Genomic DNA, 21,977 nt, shown 5'->3' on the forward strand with positions numbered 1-21,977 from the left:
CTGTTTGAATTGGGCAGCACCCAATGGGTGAAATCGCCTGTAATCATGCTGTATGTATGTATGTCATTCTTCTACGCTCCAAGGAATAAAGTCCTAACCTGTTTAAACTTTCCCAGTAACTCGGTTCTTTAAGTCCTGGCACCATCCTAATATTCCCTGCACTCTTTCCATCTTAGTGATATCCTTCCTGTAGTTCAGTGACCAAAACTGAACACAATATTCCAAATGTGGACTCACCAATGTCTTATACAACTTTAACATAACGTCTGAACTCCTGTACTCATTACTTTGATTTGTGAAGGCCAATATGCCAAAATCTCTCTTTACAAACCTATCCACCTGTGATGCCACTTTCAAGGAATTATGTATCTGTATTCCCAGATCCCTCTATTCTACCGCACACCTCAGTGCCATGCCATTTACCGTGTATGTCCTTTCTTAGCTTGTCCTTCCAAAATGCAACACCTCACACTTGTCTGCATTAAACTTCATCTGCCATTTTTCAGCCCATTTTACCAGATCCCTTTACAAGCTTTGAAAATCTTTTTCGCTGACAACTCCACCTCCAATCTTCGTGTCATCTGCAAACTTGCTGATCCAATTTGCCACATTATCATCCAGATCATAGATGACAAACAACAATGGTCCCAGTACTGATTCCTGAGACAAGCAACTCGTCACAGGCCTCCAGTCTCAAATTAGATTTATTGTCAAGTACATATATATGACATCCCATACAACCCTGATTTCTTTTTCCTGCGGGCATGGCAGAATTAACACTTGTTGGTAGTGCAAAAATAAACTGTACACAGTGTAAAACATGTAAACAAATAAAATAAATCTAAACTGACAACAAATGTAAACAAACTGCAATACAGGGGGAACAAAGAAAATCAATCAATAAAGTGCACAAGTTAGTCCTTAAATAAGTCTGATTGACTTTGTTATTGAGGATTCTGGTGTTAGAGGGGAAGCAGCTGTTCCTGAACCTGGTGGTGCAAGTCTCTTTCCTGATAGCAGCAGCATGTGCTGGGTGCTGTGGGTCTTTGATGATTGCTGCTGCCATCCGACAGCAGTGTTCCCTGTAGATGTACTCAGCAATGGGGAGCATTTTGCCTATGATGTTCTGGGCTATCTCAAATACCTTTTGGAGGACTTTACGCTCAGGGATGTTGGGGTTCCCAAACCAGACCGTGATGCAGCCAGTCAGCATAATTTCCACCTCAACTCTGTAGAAATTTTCCAGGGTTTCTGGTGTCATCCCTAACCTCTGCAAACTCCTGAGGAAGAAGAGGTGCTGACGTGCTTTCTTCACAATGCCATTGGTGTGTTGGGTCCAGGAAAGAGCCTCCGAGATAGGGACTCGCAAGAACCTAAATCTGCTCATCCTCTCCACCTCTGATCCACCAATGATTACTGGATCGTACACCTCTGGCTTTCTTTTCCTAAAGTTCACAATCAGCTCCTTAGATTTGGTGACATTGAGTGCAAGGTTGTTGTTGGTACACTATTAAGCCAAGTTTTCAATCTCCACCCTGTTTGCTGACTCGTCCCCTTCCTTTATACAACCCACTACTGTGGTGTTGTCAGCAAATTTGTCATATCAAGCTACAAGTCTTAGTTGTTAAGTGAGTAGAGCAGGCAGCTAGGAACACAGCTCCAGTACTGATGGAGATTGTGGAAGAGAAGTTCTTGCCAATCTTCAGTGATTGTGGTCTGGAGGTGAGGAAATCCATGATCTAATTACACAGTGGGGTATTAACTCCGGGTCTTGTAGGTTGTTGATCCGTTTTAAGGGGATTTTGGAGTTAAATGGCAAACTGTAGTTGATAAAGAGCACGATGTATCTTTGCTGTCCAGGTGTTCCAGGGCTTTGTGTAGAGCCAGTGAGATAGCATCTGCAATAGACCTGTTTCTATGATAGGCAAACTGGAATGGATCCATATCATCGTTCAGACAGGAGCTGGTATGCTTCACCAGCCTTTCAAAATACATCATCACTGTTGATCCAAGTACTACTGGTCGATATTTGTTTAGGCAGGTTGCTGAAAATCTAGAAGCAATCTTTCACTACTACTCTCTGGCTTCTCCTGAGCTGTCATTGTCAAATCCAGACCACTACTTTGCCACGAATACCTAGCGTTTGAACCTTCCTGACTAACCTCATTGCGGGACCTTGTCAAAGGCCTTACTAAAGTCCATGTAGACAACATCCACAGCCTTTCTTTTATCAACTTTCCTGGTAACTTCCTCAAAGCTCTATAAGATAGGTTAACACGACCTAGCGCGCACAAAACCTTGTTGATTATCCCTAATCATTCCCTGGCTATACAACTAATTGTATATCCAATCTCTTCGAATACCAACCACTGACATCGGGCTCACTGGCCAGGATTACTTTTGGACCCTTTTTTTAAACAATGGAGCCCTGGTCTGGCACCACACCTGTGGCTAAGGACATTAAGAACCCCTGCAATATCTGCAATAGTCTCCCTCAAACTCAGAGGGAATATCTTGTACATCTTTGGAACATGGGAGGAAACCATAGGAATCTCACACAATCATGGAGAGAACACGCATATTCTTTACACAGAGCAGTGGTGTTAACCTCGGTTCTTGGTGCTTTAATCATGTTGTGCGATCAGTGTTTTTGACATTTTATTTTCTTGTTTCTGGCCCCCAAATTTTCAGAGGGTGATTTCAGAACTGGAGGATTAGAAACTTGAAAGATAGTGTTGTGCTAACAGTACCACCCTTTCCTTTCGTAATAGATATCTAGTTTAGTTGAATCCTATGCTTTTGCCAAGAAATAAGCTAAAATTGTGAAATATTTAACAAGCTTACGACGCAAATCACCTTCAAAATAATGAATGTGGCTGTCTGAGTGGTGTTAGACCATCTACTTGCAGTAATTGAAGGTTGTTTCAAAGCTGCTTTGGGCCATTGCTTCTCCACCTTTAGGAAGTGGTATTGTGGATCCAGAAATGGGAAAAGCAATCTTGTAGTAAACAAAAACAAAAAATGCTGCAAGTACTCAGCAGCGTGTGAGGAGGGAGAAAGGTGGTTAACTTTTCTGCCATGGGACCCCTTGGAATGGCCTTGGGAACTGCCTCAGACCTGAAACATTCAACTGCTACTCCAGATGCTATATGACCTGCAGTGTTTTCAGCATTTACTGTTTTTATACATTTTCAATTATTCAATATCCATTTCCTTCAGAGAAAGAAAAGCAACCATGTTGATACAAATAGATCCCGATTTACGATGTTCCAGCTTAACGATATTTTGAAGTTACGATGATCAGAATTTGTTTTGAATCAAGGTAAGTTGGGGTCTACCTACATCAATGTGGTTGCTTTTCCTTCTCCAATCAGCACACACAGATCGCTTCCCACTGACACCACCACCGCCCCCCAAAACTTCATCATTTTGGTGCTCCTCTTTTGCTTTGATGGACCCCACACCCTTTTTTTTAAAAAAAAAGGTGATTTGGAATGCATGTGCAGATTGCCGTCGCTGAGAAGGGAGAGAGTGCGACAGTGATCTGCGCATGAATTCCAAATCACAAAGTAGGTTTCGAGGTTATGCTGCTACCCCTAGTTACCCGGCGCCACCTCGGCCTCCCGGCAGGAGCGGGCTGGGACGTCGGCCTCCCAGCAGGAGCATTGGCCTCCTAGCAGAGACAAAGCGGAATACTACCTGTACACGTAGACCCTAACTTGGGATCATGTCAATTTACCATGTGAATCCTGGAGCTGAACCTCATCATAAGTCGGGGTTTACCAGTAGTATCATTAAGGACATGCAACTTTATTTCAGTTAAAAGCTATCTTTTTCCCTTGGTAATTTAAACATTAATATTTGCTACTGCTGGAGGACACTAATTCTTGGTGACACTCTATTCACAACATCCAATGTATTGATTTGCCTTCAAAATTGAACAACTTAACCAGGATATTGCCTTATTTAGAGGGTGCAAATTATGGCATAGGTTGGACAATCTTGGGTTGTTTACTCTGAAGCAGAGAAGGCTGAGGGGAGACCTGGCAGAGGTGTATGCAATCATGAGAGGCATTGATAGGGTGGACATTTAGATTATTTTTAATTTAGACATACGGCACGGTAATAGACCATTTCAGCCTATGAGTCCATGCTGCCCAATTTAGACCCCATTAACCTACACTCCTGGTACATTTTGAATGGTGGAAGGAAACTGGAGGCCCCGGAGAAAGCCCACGCAGACATGGGGAAAACATACAATTTGCTTACAGACAGTGCAGGATTTGAACACCGGACCGGTCTCAGTCGCTGGCGCTGTAAAGCTGTTGTGCTAACTACTATCAATGCTTTTTATTCACCTTTGTTAGGTCTCCTCTTAGCCTTTTCTACTTCAGAGTAAACAATGCCAAGGTAAAACCATAACACAAGAGGACATGTGGTTACGGTGAGGAGGAAGTTTCAGAGTTTTATACGGGATTTTGTACAGAATAGTAGGTGCCTGGAAAGGGCTGTCAGAAATGTAGGATTCAGTTGCAGAGTGGGGTGTTGAGTCTCAGTGAGAACAGTTTATTCACCATTCTCTGATGTGTGATAGTGTTGAAAATTGAGGTAAAGTCAATGCACAACAGCCTGGCATAAGAGGCATCATTCTGTCAGCTGGTTAGAACTGAGGGGTAAGACTACAGCTTCATCTGCACACTGATTTAGACAATGGGCAAACTGGACTGAGTTAAATATTGCTGGAAGGTCTGATTTGATGTTTTCCATTACTTGTTGCTCAAAGTACTTCATGATGGTAGAGGTCAATGCCACTGGATAGTGATCATTCAGTCTCTTGGATAAGTAGACTGCTACAGTGAGTTTTAAAGATGTTAAAGTTAAACTGAGGATGTTTTCCCATATTAGAATTACTGTGTAAATATGTGTGGTTAACATGAGTTTTGATGTTTACTTGCAGCTGACTGGAAGTACAGACATGCAGGGCTGATGGCCTTGTCAGCAATCGGAGAAGGTTGCCATCAGCAAATGGAGGGAATCCTCAATGAAATTGTGAATTTTGTCTTGCTCTTCCTTCAAGATCCAGTAAGTGAAACAAAATATATGTGTACTGCTTCCGCGACTGTGAAGTGAGTATCTTGTTAATACTGGCTGCTTGTGCGTAAGATTGCCCATTTGTTTGAAATATTGGTGTTGAGGTAACTGAGTCTCCACTGAGAAATTTAGTTCAGAAGACCAATACTGTACACAAATAATAAAAAATGCTTTGAGCATTTATGTAGAATTGGTGACTATTATAACAGCTCGAGCTCTTGGGGAGGGTTTAAAATTGCAAGGTAGGGAAATGGGAAGCAGAATGTAGGGTCAGATAATGGAGCAGTTGGTAGAAACGAAGATGCAATGTGCAGAAAAACTAGGTAGTTGATAAGGCATAAATACAGTGAGTGGTTGGGTTAGTGTAAGGATTATATTGAATGCAAGATGTATTATGAATAAGGGTGATGAACTTGGAGCCTGGATCAATCTGTGGAATTATGACGTTATGGCCATTACAGAGACTTGGCAGTTGCAAGGCAGGATTGGCGGTTTGATGTTCTGGGGTTTAGATGCTTCAAAAGTTAGGGAAGTAAAAATAGTCGGGGAATGGCATTTCTAATCAGGAATACTATCACAGCTGTTGAAAGGGAGAAATCGTTGACTGAGTCAGTCTGGGTAAAAGACAGAAACAAGAAACAGGGCAATCACTCCATTGGGAGAATTGTATAGACCCCCAAAGAGCCACCAGAACACCGAGGAGCAGAAAAGTAGACAGATTTTGTAAAGGAGCATAAATAACAGGGTTATTGTCACAGAAGACTTCAACTTCTCAATATCGATGCAAGGGTAGAATTTCTGGTGGTAAAAGGGAGAATATAAACCTGAACACAGAGGAAATAGGGGGAGGCCTGTAATGAATACTTTGTTTTGTTCACTGGGGAGGGGAGGGGTCTTTGCTGAATGTGAGGTTAGCATACAACAGGTAAATGTGCTGAATAATGTTGAAGTTGAGAAGAGGAAGTGTGGCTTCTTAAAAGCATTTGGAAAGACCAAATAGGACTGGATAAATCTCAATTTACTCCAGGAAGCGAAGGAAGAGATTGCTAGGGTGATGGTGACAGGCATGGTTCCAGACAATGGCAGTTCCCATATAATGCAAAGATTATAGGGAGAATCCAGGAAATTCTAGACCAAAGATTGTGTCAGTGGTTGGCAAACTGTTGCAGAGGAGCAAGGTGAGCTGCCACAATGTCTATCGCTCAGTAGCATTCACATCTACTCTGATGAAATGCTTTGAGATGTTGGTCATGGGCAGAATTAACACGTACCTCAGTAAAGGACTGGATCTACTTCAATTTGCATACCGTCACAATCGCTCCACAGCAGATAAAATGTCACTGGCTCTCCACTCAGCTCTGGATCACCTAGGCAACAGCAACTCATACATAGAGCTGCTGTTCATCAACTACAGCTCAACCTTTCACACCATTATTTCCTCAATGCAGGCCAACAAATTCCAAGCCCTGAGCCTTTGCACCCCCTCCTGTAGCTGAATTCTTAACTTGCTCATCGGAAGACCATAGTTGGTATGAATTGGAAACAACATCTCTTCACTGACGGGTAGGAGATCATTGTGGACATCTCCAAGAGGCAGTGTCTCAAGAAAGCAGCTTCTATCCTCAAGGACCCCCACCACCCATGCCATGCCCTCTTCCCTCTTCTACCATCAGGAAAAAAGTTAAAGGAGCTGAAGATAAGCACTCAGTGGTACAAGGACACCTTCTTCCCTTCCGCCATCATCGTTCTGAATGAACAGTGAATCATTGACATTACCTTTGTCTTTTTCTTTTACTTGCAGTATTTTTATTTACTTTATCTGGTTTAAATGTTTGCACTGTGACGCTGCCGCAAAACAAATTTTGTGACGTTTGTAACAATAAATTCTGTATAGGGACAGGTTTTGAGCATTTTGAGAAGCCTCGTCTAAGGGAAAGTCAGGATGACTTTACAAGGGGAAAGTCATACCTCATGATCATAATTTAAGACTTTAGCAAGTAACAACAAAATTTAAATTTAGATATACAGCACAGTAACAGGCCATTTCGGTCCACAAGTCCGTGTCGCCCAATTGATCTATACCTCCAGAATGTTTTGAACAGTGGGAGGAAACCAGAGCTGCCGCAACCCCCTCCCCCCACCTCCCGGGAAAACCCAAGCAGACACAGGGATAATGTACAAGCTCCTTACAGACAGCATGGGATTCCAATACTGGTCCCGATCGCTGGCGCTGTAAAGGCATTGTGCTGACTGCTGGCCAATGGTGCCACCCGAGTTGAAGGTAAGGCATTGGGTATGGTGTACATAGATTTTAGTAATGGGTTTGATAAGGTCCCCCACGGTAGGCTCATTTGGATTTAGAAAGTCATGAGGCGTGGTATACATGGAACATTGGCTGCGTGGATTTGGAATTGGCTAACCTGCAGAAGGTAAATATGGTAGAGATGGAGCACATTCTGCCTGGAGTTTAGTGGCTAATGGCATTTCACAGGGATCTATTTTGATAGCTCTATTTTCTGCTAATCATTTTTTTTTAATTACAAAGAGGAGGGCCAGTTGCTTTGCAGATGACATAACGGTGGGTGTTGTAGATAGTGCAGAGAGTGGTCATAGGGTGTAGCATATCAAGTCAATTTTATCATAATCGATTGCACAAGTGCAACTAGAAAAAAACGGTATTCTGCAGTCCTGGATTCAGACCCACATCTAAAATAAAACACATGTAGACAAACAATACATATGTAGGACAAGTATTCATATATATGCAAAAAAATTGTTGATAAATACGAGGGGCTCAGATGGTCAGTGAGAGCAGTTCCTTTGGTCATTCAGCATTCTCACTGCCTGTGGGAAGAATTTATTTATTAGCCTAATGGTGCTGGCACTGATGCACCTTTTTTGATGGGAGCAGCTGAAAGATGCTGTGTGTGGGATGGAAGGGGTCCTCAATGATTTTTCATGATCTCGTCAGACAGTGATCCCAGTAGATTACATCAGGGGAAGGAAGACTCCAGTGATCCCCTGTGCCACTCATGGACCTGTGGATTGACGTCTGATCTATTTCTCTGTAGAAATGTACCAATGTACCAAACTGATGCAGCCGGTTCGGACGCTTTCAACAGAGCTCCTGCAGGAGGATGACATGATGGTGGCCAGTAGCCTTACCTCCATCAGTTTTCTCAGGAAGTGCAGTCGCTGTTGCACCTTCTTGACGTGTGAGGAGATATTTTGTGTCCATGATAGGTCACTAATTAAGTGAAATCCAGGAATTTAGTTCTCTCCACTAATGGAGGGTGGTTGTTCCTGGTCCTCCAGAAGTCTACAATCATCCCTTTCATCTTGTCCACATTGAGACCCTGGTTGTTACTCTTGCTCCATAACATGAGATTTATCATCTCTTCTCTGTATTGTGAATCATCGTTGCTTGTGAGGCCCAACTACTGTTGTGTCATCTGAAAACTTAATGATACTATAGGACCTGGATTTGTTGATTCAGACATAGGTCAGTAGCATGAATTGGAGTGGGCTGAGCACACAGCCCTGAGGTGCGCCAGTGCTCAACATGATGGTACTCTACGTTCTGCTACCAACCTGGACAGACTTTGGTCTTTCCATTTGGGAATCCAGTTACAAAGAGGGTTGTTGAATCCCAGTGAAGACAGCTTCTCCACCAGACTCTGGGGAATGATTGTATTAAACACCAAGATGAAGTTGATGAACTGCAGCCTTGCATATGACGTGTCGTTCTCCTAGTGCGTCAGGACGGAATGAAAGGACATGGCTATAGCATCATCTCTGAACAATTTATTCTATTGGCAAATTGAAATGGATCCAGCGTCTTTGGGTGATGCCTTCCATCACCAGACGCTCAAAGCATTTCATTATAGTGGAGGTCAGGTCCACAAGGCGGTATTCATTCAAGGCACTATTATTGTCACCCTCTTGGGTACTGGGATGATGGTGGCTGACTTGAACCCTGATGGAATGATGAGCTGCTGCAGTGAGATATTGAAGATGTCCATGAATACCTCTGTAAATTGGTCTGCACAGTCCTTCATTACCTCACCAGGTATGTTTTTTGGTCCAGCTATCTTGTGTGAGATCACCTTGGATTATGGTTCTTCTCATCTCAGTCATGTCTTAGCAGTGGCCATGTTCATCAGTGGACATGGAACTTCTCATCAAACCTTACATAGAAGATGTTTAGTCTGTCCGGAAGGGAGTGTTGTCTTTAACTCAATAGGTTGATTTGTGATCTGTTGATCCCTTGCCACATGCATCTCTTATCACTGGTGTAACACAGCTGTCTGTGGATCTTCTGTCCGTACCCGTGCTTTTCCTTCTGGATTGCATAGTTGAGTTCAGCCCTGGCTGATCTTAGTGCCATTCTCTCCCAGTGTGTTAATGCAAAATTGCAAGGTTAGCACCACAAGCTATTGTCAGGATGCAGAGATGTAGTTCAATTTAGAGAAAGTATGAAATGATGCACTTTGGAAGGATAAACTTGATAAATCACAGGATTCAGCATGTGGTGAGCCCAAGGGATCTTGTGGTCCAAGTTCAGAGATCCCTCAACATTGCCACACAAGTTGAAAGAGTAGTTGAGAAAGCTTATGGTGTGGTCAGGGGATTGAGTTGAAGACTTGTGAGGTAATGTTGTAGATTTATAAAATTGGTTAGACCACACTTCCATCAGGGCACCCACCAACTGAATGTCATTAAAATGGACTTTTGGATTTCTGTTAGCCTTCTCCCTGCCCACCCACCCCCCTTCCCCAATCTATCACCATGTCTCCTTTCTTCCAGCTCTGCATTCTGTGACAGAGTATATAGAAATGTTTTTCGGAGATAAATTGGGTAAGGTTTGTTCGAGTAGGTCACAAGGAAACACTTTAAAACAGATCTTATTTGAAATAGTGGAGCTATGGTAGACATAGTGGCTTCTCACACCTTTTTGCAAGAGCTTTGAAGAGTGCTCAAAAGATGTCACTAATGTATTATTGTTTATCAAAGGCAGCAGATGAAAGAGCAGGCTGGAGCCATTGGTGTCTGAAAGGAGAGTCTGCTGTTGTAAGAAGGTTATGTGGTTTTGTAAGCAGAGTCAAACAGGCTTTCTCTGTCTACACACACACACACACACACACACACACACACACACACACACACACACACACACACACACACACACACACACACACACACACACACACAAAGTTAGGTTAAGTGGGTAAATTCTTTGGCTTGGCTTCGCGGACAAAGATTTATGGAGGGGGTAAAAGTCCACGTCAGCTACAGGCTCGTTTGTGGCTGACAAGTCCGATGCGGGACAGGCAGACACGGTTGCAGCGGCTGCAGGGGAAAATTGGTTGGTTGGGGTTGGGTGTTGGGTTTTTCCTCCTTTGCCTTTTGTCAGTGAGGTGGGCTCTGCGGTCTTCTTCAAAGGAGGTTGCTGCCCGTCAAACTGTGAAGCGCCAAGATGCACGGTTTGAGGCGATATCAGCCCACTGGTGGTGGTCAATGTGGCAGGCACCAAGAGATTTCTTTAGGCAGTCCTTGTACCTTTTCTTTGGTGCACCTCTGTCACGGTGGCCAGTGGAGAGCTCGCCATATAACACGATCTTGGGAAGGCGATGGTCCTCCATTCTGGAGACGTGACCCACCCAGCGCAGCTGGATCTTCAGCAGCGTGGACTCGATGCTGTTGACCTCTGCCGTCTCGAGTACTTCGACGTTAGGGATGAAAGCGCTCCAATGGATGTTGAGGATGGAGCGGAGACAACGCTGGTGGAAGCGTTCTAGGAGCCGTAGGTGATGCCGGTAGAGGACCCATGATTCGGAGCCGAACAGGAGTGTGGGTATGACAACGGCTCTGTATACGCTTATCTTTGTGAGGTTTTTCAGTTGGTTGTTTTTCCAGACTCTTTTGTGTAGTCTTCCAAAGGCGCTATTTGCCTTGGCGAGTCTGTTGTCTATCTCGTTGTCGATCCTTGCATCTGATGAAATAGAGTTAAGTTAAGTTAAAGTGTGATTCTATTTTCATGTTTAAAGATAATTAAAAGCAACTTTTGTTTTAGTGACCATTTGTCTTGGTGAGTATCTATTGCTGCTGGGTTTTGGGGTCCTCTGGGCTCGTAACAATTCACAGACCCAATGCCCCTTCCCCAATCAATTCTCACCTTTCCTCTCTCCTGTCCTTCTATTCATATCCAATTAACACATTTTTCTGTAGTTTGTACTCCTCCTCTGCCTTTTGTTTCCTTCTCCCAAACCTTTTAATTCTAGTGTCTGCCTGCTTTTAACTCTTACCCTGAAGAAGGCTCAGCCCGAAACTTCAATTATATGCCTTCAGTGGATGCTGCATGACCTGCCAAGTTCCTCCAGCATTTCTGTTTTTTCTACAATCACAGCATCTGCAGACTTGCATGTTTCAGACCACACTGTAGTATTGAGTTCAATTTTAGTCTCCTCTTGTCAGGAAGGATGTGGAAGGTATAGAGAGGGTGCATTTCCCAGGATATTGCTTGAATTGGAGAACCTGTCTTGTGGAGAAAGGTTGACTAAGCCAGGACATTTCTCTTTGGAAAGGCAAAGAATAAGTGATGATTTAATAGAGATGTATAAGGTTATGAGGGACTTGGATATGGTGGATAGCCAGTACCTTTTTCATGAGGGGACAATAGTAAATTTGTTTAAGGTGAGTGAAAGAAAGTGTAGGGGAGGTGTCAGGTATAAGTTTATTAAACAGAGTGGTGGGTGCCTGAAATGAATTGTTGGGGGTGGTAGTGGAGTCTGGTACAATAGAAACATTTAAAAGAAAAATGGAGGGTTATGGTCTGTGAAGTTGGGATGGGTTTGAATAATGGAGTATTTTTATGTGAATCGGCACAGTATCTTGGGCCTTTTTTGTGCTTTACTGTTCTGTGTTCTATATCTGTTGAGAAATTGGTGAAAGTTGTGACTGAGGCTCCAATAGCTCAGTGTAAACCAAGAATTGAGAGTTCATTCCTTGCTGGGGTTTAATTGAAGAATTTCATGTATGTTACATTCTAAATGTATTATTACATGACAATAATGGAACCTATACCATTACCACATTAATTATTTCCACATGTATTGGTTTTATCTAACTTAGATTATTCTATAAATTGTAATTCCTGGTTCTTGTGTGCTGGATTTGAAATATAATATATAATTTTTATTTTAGCACCCTAGAGTGAGATATGCAGCATGTAATGCCATTGGTCAGATGGCCACAGATTTTGCACCAACGTTTCAGAGAAAATTTCACGATAAGGTAAGCACCTTCTATCCAATTATCTTGTACTTTAACATTTCCCTAAGTAAAGGGAATTAAATGGTACTGGGTTGGTTTGATAAGCAATCTGGTAATGCTGTGATTCAGTTCATGCGTTTGAATTTCACTTTGGCTGCTATAAATTAAAATTGGATGACTATCTCTGAATAAATAGCCAGTGCTAGTAAAGATTGCCATGAAACAACCAGATTTTTTTAAAATCATGATCCATTTGTCATTCAATGCATTCAACTAATTGCTCTATTATCCTTGCCCATGCCAGTCCAATCTTGCAACTGTCCAGTTAATTTTTAACTGGCATCTGAAGTGATCCAACAAACCAACTGTTTAAGAGCTGTTTAAATATAGGCAATAAATGTTGTCTTGTCAAAAGGTTCCATGTTCTATGAATGAATAGCTTGGGCTAAAACAAGCATGGGTCATGATTATCCAGTACAATAGTTTATCATAAATTTTACATTTGTAATTGATTCAATTCTGTGTGGTCCAGGAATGTGTAGAAATCCATATATAATAAACATATGTACATTGAGCAATCTGTGAGACAATGAACTCATTATCATCATCTTCAAAAAATCAGAAAACAAAAGGGCATGGACAGTGTGTAGTTTTCATAATTGTTTGTTTCATACAGGTAATTTCAGAGCTCCTGCAAACAATGGAAGATCAGGCCAATCCACGAGTTCAAGCTCACGCTGCTGCTGCTCTCATTAACTTCACTGAAGATTGCCCCAAATCGCTGTTACTCCCATATCTGGATAATCTTGTCAACCACTTGCATGTTATCATGGTGGCTAAATTACAGGAGGTAACTTGCTTTCAGTTCTTCAGTTGTTGTGTTTTAAAATAGAAATGTAAATGTCAACTGGTTATACAAATTGGGGGGGGAAAGTTAGCAAAAACAATATTTTTATTTCTGAGGTCGGAATAAAGAAGAAGATTTGTGGAATCTTGAAAGTGTGTTTTCACTGAAAAGTCACTGTTGGTGCTTATCAATGACTTGGCTGAACAAGTGAAAATAGAAGTCCATCTTCTGTCACTAATGTTTGACATGTGCACACAATATCTAGCTTACAAAATTTGGGTCATTTCATGTTAAATTCAAGTACATTGTTCGCTTTGTCTGATGTCTACATGCATATTACACCAAAATATTTGGCATCCAAGGTCACGAAGTTGGGAGGGGCAACATGGTAAGTAAATGGGACCAGGTACACAATGCAAAAGTATACAGATAGTCCCTGATTTACGATGGTCCTACTTGTGATTTTTCAAAGTTACGATGGTTTGAATCCATACTGTACTTCGAATTTTGGCTAGACTGTGATGTTCAGTGTCTTCTGACATCAATCCCTACACTGATCCCACTGCTCCTCTCTCTCAACACCACCGTGTCAGTCCCCACACAGATCCCACTGCTCTGCTCTCTCACCACAGTCCTGTGTCAGTCCCCACACTGATCCCATTGCCCTGCTCTCTCACCACAGGCCTGTGTCAGTTCCTACACTAAACCCACTATCCTTTTTTTGATTTATAATATTTTCACCTTATCATGGGAGTGCAGGAATATAACCCCAGATATTCCTGTACTTGTTAATGCATTAGGCATTACTGCGAGAGAGGAGATGATGTTTCAGTCAGCCCTTTCTGGAGAAACTGTCAGTTTCTTCATTATACCTTGGGAATAATCAATTACCCACAGTCAGTAGACTAATTCCCAAACCATATAGGGTTTTTATTGAGAGAACTCCAGGCTGAAGGGTGATAATGTTCCATATAACCATATATAACCATTTACGGAGCGGAAACAGGCCATGTTGGCCTTTCAAGTCCGCACCGATTCATTGATTTTGTGCGCCCTCTTCAGGCATTGGTCCGGTAGATCTTCATTCAATAACGATGGACGAATTCAATGCAGGTGGAATCAGTCATAGAAATGTTTGTTAACAGGTCCAATCTTGACTTGGGCCTGTACCCCATCAGCATCTGCACTGAACTGCGTGTAGCTGTAGTTTGTGTAAACAAGATTGATTGAAGTGGGTTTTCAATCGCTTGTTTTAGAGTTAAATTGTGATGGAATACAAATAAATCAACTTTTGCTTTAAAGTTTAAATTAATTAGAAGTGGCTCAGTTTGTGAAGGTCATCCACACTTTTGGTGCCTCTTTTGAATCATTTCCCTGACCAGTATATTGCAGGGTCAAAATCACTTCCAACTTTGAAAGCATGCAATTATGTAATACTCTTACTAGGTTTAAGTCGAGGAATGGAGTCTCAGCCTCACTTCCAAACCCCAGCTTCACCCACCAAAGGAAGAAATCCACCATATTTTCTATTAGTCTACGTTCGTCTTATTGACTAAAGCACCAGATGGACAAAAACTGGCAAAGAGAGTGGTATAGTTTAACTCAGCCAATTAAATGTTCATACTTGGATCAGTGGTTAAAATGATAACGATTTAATAGGTACATAGCAGGGTTAAAATCAGCACCAGGACATTGAGGGTGAGAATTTTTTGCACAAATGGCAAACATCGAACTTGCCTCAAAATGTCAAATAAAAGCTTCATGGCTGTGTTGGGCAAATTTTTTTATTCTTTGTTATCATGCGCAGTAGTATTAAGGATGAATTGGTCGACAGTGAATGGCAGAAGAGGTTTCAGAAGCTTACTGGCTTCCTTCTGCTTCAAAGTGATCAGGGCAGGCAGCAAGAAACTTGTGTTCATGTATTCACTGCTCTCCTTGCTGTAAAATTCCTGTAGACCCCTATGCTTTCAATGCTTTCTTATTGTAGCTCATCCAGAAAGGAACCAAACTGGTACTGGAGCAGGTTGTTACCTCCATTGCTTCTGTAGCCGACACTGCAGAGGAGAAATTTGTCCCATATTATGACCTGTTCATGCCGTCACTGAAGCACATTGTGGAAAATGGAGTACAGAAAGAGCTCCGACTTCTGAGGGGGAAAACAATCGAATGCATCAGCCTAATAGGCCTTGCTGTTGGTAAAGACAAGGTAACACCATTTACTAAATTATACAGGGAGTTTCTTGCTTAATAGGGTGTTCCATTTTTAATGATTGTGTGATTTGCAGTTTATGCAAGACGCCTCAGATGTGATGCAGTTGCTTCTAAAGACTCAAACCGATTCCACTGAACTGGAGGATGACGATCCCCAGGTATGTTGTCCTGAACGGCCTTCTGATCACAACAGGAAGTTATTTGTAAATCCTGTTGGCCACAGCAAAACGTTCAGTTTTTAAATTATTTTTAGTGTCGTTTCTATGTTGAAAGTTGAACTGAGAAGTTCAGGTTGCCTGTTTGGTGCAGCATTGAACGAATCCTGCAACGTCTTTTGAATTTGATGTTAACTTGATATTCTTTCTACTGTGTCAAGCTGTTGTTCTGCTGAAGAATAGTTGTCCTGGATATATTTCTCAATTGCATTTCTATAGGGAATAAAGGAGAGAAATGGTGATCATGGACTCATTAGTCATAAAAACTGGCAAGGAATTCTGTGAACAAGAATGAGAATCCTGGATGGTATGTTACCTCCCGGATGCCTGAGCCACATCTATCGAGCCTACAGCATTCTTAAAGCAGCCTGATGTCGTGATACATGTTTGTACCAATGTTGTATGTAGGATATGGGGTGAGATCCTGCAGAAGGAATATGGAGAGTTTGGGCATAGCTTAAAAATTAGAACTTCAAGTTTTTAATACATGCATACAAGATGATAACAGGCCCTTTTGGCCCACAAGTCCATGCTGCCCAATTATACACAATTAACTTACAACTCCTGCTATGTTTTTGAGTGGTGATTGTTGGTTTTAAGTCATCTCTGGATTACTACCAGGGCTACCTACGTACCAGTGGAAGTAGGAATAAGAGGATGGAGCACATGGACTCAAGGCTGAGCAGTTGGTGCAGGAAAGGGGATGGGGGTGGGGGGTGGGGCAAGGTTTCAGACGTGTAAACAAGTAGGATCAGTGGTGAGTTGAATAAGAGAGGCTGGTTATGCCTGATGTGTTAGATTTGTCCAGGAGCTTTAAACTAGTCTTATTGCTCTGCCCTCCTGTCTTTGATTCTTCTGCTACAGGAAACAGACTGTCTATTCATCTTATTTTTTTCCCCTTATTATTTTATAACTTCAATAAGATCCCCTCTCGACCTCCTAGTTTTTTTTTCAATCTCCGCACAATAACTCCCTCAATTCTGAGAACAATTTTGTAAACCTCTTCTCTCCCTATTTCCAAATTTATGGTATACCTCTTTCTAGCTGTGCAATCAAAACTGCACACAATATTCCCAATGGGGCCTCATCACTTCAACATGACATCCCAACACTTCTATTCAATGCCTTAACTGATGAAGGCAAGCATCGGGACTCTCTTTGCTACTGTATACCTGTGCTACCTTAAGAGCTACAGTAAAACTCTGATTATCCGAAATAACCAGGCCTTTGTTGGATAGATGTTTTTTTTTGGGAGAACTGGTCATATTTTAAAAACAGCCCAGACACAACAGCAAATCACTTGTAACAGTGTTTAAATAACAACAAACAAGGGAAGGCTTTTTGAGCATTAAAATAATGTTCTCACCAAAAAAATGCTGGCCACCACCGCTGATCACCGATACCTCTCCACCAAGGTCCCACTGCTGTCAGGAGACTGACGGTCCCTGCTGTTGCTGGGAGGCCGCTCTCCTTGATGATGCCAGGACAAGGGATTCTTTCGACCACTTGTGGCTGGGAGATGGGCACACAATTTGAGAGGGAGATTTCTAGAGAAAAGTTAATAGGGGAAGGTAGAAAAGAAATGGAAATAGAAAGGGAAGGGAGTTAACCAAAACGAAGTAAATCGTTGTTCTAATTTCATGTTGGGTGAATTTTTTTTATCTGTCAGGTCAATTTGGCTCAAAAAAAACCTTTTAGATAAATGAGGATTTCTGATTTGTTTCGGATGTCATTTATCCGAAATTTTAAACATTTTTCAGAAAAATGAGGATTTCAGAGAATCCGATTTCAGATAATAGGAGTTGTATTGTATGTACCTCTTCCTCTAGGTCCTTCTGCTTCATAAAACTCTAAGGAACTGCCATCAACAGAGTCAATTCCTCCTGGTTTGATTAACCCAAATGCCGCACCCCACACTTCTGATTTGAGCTGCATCTGCCGTTCCTTCTCCCAATTTTCTAGATCCCATTGCAAACCTAGGTAACCCCAACCACTCTACCTCCTTTCCCCATCACATTTCCCTATTTCTGTAAAGCCCAACACCAACCAACCAATTTTCCCTTGCAACCACTGCAACCGTGTCTGCCTGTCCCGCATCGGACTTGTCAGTCACAAACGAGCCTGCAGCTGACATGGACATTACCCCTCCATAAATCTTCGTCCGCGAAGCCAAGCCAAAGAAAGAAGATATCCAATTAACACCTTTTGTTGGTCTTGATTCCTCTCCCATTGTTTGAATTCTGAGATTCCTGCTTCTGGCTTCTGCTTATACCTTGAAGAAGGGCTCAGGCCTGAAATGTCGGCAATATATCTTTGACTCCTATAGATGCTGAAAAGACCGGCTGAATTCCTCCAACATTTTGGTGTGTTTACTACAATCACAGCGACTGCAGACTTTCATGTTTCACTCCACTTTCTTCACTGTCTACCATAGCACATCTTTTGTCACCAGCAAACATCATTGTGCAAATCATTTATGTATATTACAGAAAGCAATGCTCTTAGTACTGAACCCTGAGACACTCCACTGGTCACTGTCCTCCAGCCTGAAAACCTCCTCATGCAGCTCCTCTTTGACTCTTATCACTGCCAATTTTTTGTTCATCCAGTTGGCTTATTGGCCTCTTGTCCTGTGTTCCCTATCCCTCCATACCAACTCACCAAGTGAGATCGAATCATACAATTTACTACAGCCTATATGCACAACATCAACTGCCCTCATCTATCTTCTTAGTCACCTCTTCAAAAATATTTACCAAATTTGTGAAATTATTTCCCATGCACAAATCCATGCTGCCTCTCCATAATTTTCCCTTGCAATCTAAATGCTGATGGATTCTCTCTTCATAATCCTTTCCAACACTGACTACTGCTATCAGACTAACTGATCTTTATGACCCTTGTTAAACAATGGTATATTGTTATTACTTCCTATGGACTGTGCGAGACTGGCTTAGTTCTTCTGGCATTCCTTTGTTTTTCTACAGTCTCAGCATCTGCAGACATTCATGTTTTACTCCAACAATTTCCTTCCTGCCTTTCCACGATTAGTGTAGTGGTTAGCACAACACCAGCAACCAGGTTTCTAATATGGCACTGTCTGCAAGGAATTTGTATGTTCTCCCCATGCCTGTGTGGATTTCTGCCAGGTGCTCCGATTTCCTCTCAACCTTCAAAAACGTACTAAGGTTATAGGTCAATTTGGTGTGATTCGGCAACCCAGGCTCGTGGCCGTAAGGGCCTGTTACTGTGCTGTATGCCTAAATTCAAAATGAAAAAAATGTAAAATATTCTGGGATGCACTTAGTCTGGACCTGGAAATTTAACCTTGTTGAAGCAATCTATGACTTGGAGCACCTCTTCACTAGTGATGCAGACATACCCTTGACTCTCATTATTCACCTCCTTCTGTTTATCCAGCTCTTCAGTAAACATATTTACAAATAATTCACTTAAGATCTTGTCCATTTCCTTTACACATAGATATGCCACTTGACCTCAAGGGCACCAATTATTTTCCAGGTGATCCCTTTTGTTCTTAATATGCTTGAGAACAATGCTTAAAATATTTTTGAATTCTCTGACACTGCCTGTTGAAACCACATCAAATTCTCTTGGCTCTTCACTATGTTCTTTCATTCCTTGTACTCAAGGGATTCCCTTGAATCTATCAAAATTTGAAAAATAATTACATTCTCTTGCCGATCTGTCTCTTGTTACCCTGGCTCCTTTACCTTGCTATTCCTACCCTTTATTCTACCATGAACATTTTTGTTCTGGACCTTCCTTATCACCCTCTTAAATGTAACCCATTTGGCAGTCATGCTTTTACTCAAGCATTTGCATCCTCAATCAGAGTTTATTGTCATGAACGTGTCACAAAATTTGATGTTTTACACCAGAATTACAGGTGCAAATGTTGCTATCAATTACATTAAAAAAAATACATATTGGGCTCAAAAAGAAGAGAAACTTGAGAAATCTGACAGCAGAGGGGAAGAAGCTGTTTTGTGCAGCTGGGTCTTCAGGCCCCTGTACCTCATTCCCGATGGTAGCAGTGAGATGTGGGCATGGCCTGCGTAGTGAAGGTCCTTGAGGATTGAGGCTGCTTTCTTACCACCTCTTGTAGAAGTCCTCGATGGAGTGGTCTGATTCCCATGATAGTACTGACTGAGTTCACAACTGTAGACTTTTCCTGCCCTGTGCATTGGCACCTCCATACCAGACAGTGATGCAACCAGTCAGAATGCTCTCCACAGAATACCTGTAGAAATTTGTAAGAGAGTTTCGTGACATGTCAAATCTCCTCAAACTCCTCATGAAGTACAGCTGTTGATAGGCCTTCTCTGTGATTGCATCGATATAGAAGCCTCAGGACAGATCTTCAGCGGTGATACCCAAGAATTTGAGATTCATAACCCTTTCCACTGCTGACCCCTTGATAAGGAGTGGTTCATGTTTTCCTGATTTTCTCCTCCTGAAGTCCACAATCAGCTTCTTAGTTTTGCTAAATTTGAATGCATGGTTGTGACACCACTCAACTAGTTGATCTATCTCTCTCCTGTACGCTTCCTCATTGTCATTTGTGATTCTATCGACGATTGTGGTGTCATGGGCAAATTTGTAGATGGAACTTGAATTTTGCCTAGCCACACTGTCACGGATGTAGAGAGAATTGAGCAGAGGATAAGCACAAATACAGTCAACTATTGCTTACTCCAGTTTATGATTCTCACTTGAGCACCAATATTATCCTTTTCCATGACTATATAAAAGCCAATAGAATTGTGGTCACTGGTCCCAAATATCTGTTAACTGATCAGATTCATTTCCCACTACAATGTCCAATATTTCCCCTTGCCCAGAGGCTTATCCATGTTACTGGAGAAAATTCTCCTGGATACATTTAAGAAAATTCATTCCATCCATTTCTCTAACACAGTGGTTCTCAACCTTTTTCTTTCCACTCACATACCACCTTAAGTAGTCTAATACCATAGATGCTCTGTGGTTAGTAAAGGATTATTTAAGGTGGTATGTAAGTGGGGGGAGAAAAGGTTGAGAACCTTAGCATCCCAATTAATGTTGGGCAGGTTGAAATCACCAATAATAACAGCCCTGCAATTTTTATAGACCTCTGCAATCTCTACATATTTGATCTACTAACTCCGGGTGACTGGTGGCGTCTAGGTTGCTGATTTCCACCCACATTGCCTCACCTAGTTTTCAAGCAATAACCTCTCTTGCTCACGGAACTGGTATTTGTGTCGGCACTGAAGGCAAGAATCGAGGCCGCCGCCGTCTACCCTTCGCCCGGACCGGGGCCGCTGCTGCTCTCCCTGTGCCTGGACTGGGGCCGCCGCCTCCCACTCCCTGCCCGGACCGGGGCCTCCGCCTGCCTCACTCGACCGAGGCCGGGGCCGCCGTCTCCCCCTTGCTCCTGCCCGTATCGGGGCCGCCGCCGTCTACCCTTCGCCCGGACCGGGGCCGGGGCCGCTGCTGCTCTCCCTGTGCCCGGACTGGGGCCGCCCTGCAAATATAAATAAAAGTAAAACATGAAAGTCTGCAGACACCGTGATAGGTGTCTGCAGACACCGTGATGAGCAGGAAAGGGCTTTGGCAAATACTAGAGCGCATCGGGTGTCCCCCAAAGTTCCTCAACATGATTATCCAACTGCACGAAAACCAACAAGGTCGGGTCAGATACAGCAATGAGCTCTCTGAACCCTTCTCCATTAACAATGGCGTGAAGCAAGGCTGTGTTCTCGCACCAACCCTCTTTTCAATCTTCTTCAGCATGATGCTGAACCAAGCCATGAAAGACCCCAACAATGAAGACGCTGTTTACATCCGGTACCGCACGGATGGCAGTCTCTTCAATCTGAGGCGCCTGCAAGCTCACACCAAGACACAAGAGAAACTTGTCCGTGAACTACTCTTTGCAGACGATGCCGCTTTAGTTGCCCATTCAGAGCCAGCTCTTCAGCGCTTGACGTCCTGCTTTGCGGAAACTGCCAAAATGTTTGGCCTGGAAGTCAGCCTGAAGAAAACTGAGGTCCTCCATCAGCCAGCTCCCCACCATGATTACCAGCCCCCCCACATCTCCATCGGGCACACAAAACTCAAAACGGTCAACCAGTTTACCTATCTCGGCTGCACCATTTCATCAGATGCAAGGATCGACAATGAGATAGACAACAGACTCGCCAAGGCAAATAGCGCCTTTGGAAGACTACACAAAAGAGTCTGGAAAAACAACCAACTGAAAAACCTCACAAAGATAAGCGTATACAGAGCCGTTGTCATACCCACACTCCTGTTCGGCTCCGAATCATGGGTCC

General features: G+C 42.7%; 1 protein-coding gene across 5 annotated transcripts in view; it reads left to right on the plus strand.

Annotated features, from left to right (window-relative positions):
• The window catches only part of LOC138739012 (importin-5), a 142,729-nt gene that overhangs the window by 69,012 nt on the left and 51,740 nt on the right, over positions 1-21,977 (plus strand). For all 5 annotated transcript variants that reach the window (XM_069890335.1, XM_069890334.1, XM_069890337.1 and 2 more), the window contains 5 exons: positions 4,958-5,082; positions 12,295-12,384; positions 13,040-13,213; positions 15,198-15,416; positions 15,496-15,579. In XM_069890335.1, the coding sequence (XP_069746436.1) occupies positions 4,958-5,082; positions 12,295-12,384; positions 13,040-13,213; positions 15,198-15,416; positions 15,496-15,579 (692 nt within the window). The remainder of the gene's footprint in view (positions 1-4,957; positions 5,083-12,294; positions 12,385-13,039; positions 13,214-15,197; positions 15,417-15,495; positions 15,580-21,977) is intronic.

The sequence above is a fragment of the Narcine bancroftii genome, chromosome 7 (genome assembly GCF_036971445.1).
Source record: "Narcine bancroftii isolate sNarBan1 chromosome 7, sNarBan1.hap1, whole genome shotgun sequence".
Taxonomy (NCBI): Eukaryota; Metazoa; Chordata; class Chondrichthyes; order Torpediniformes; family Narcinidae; genus Narcine; species Narcine bancroftii.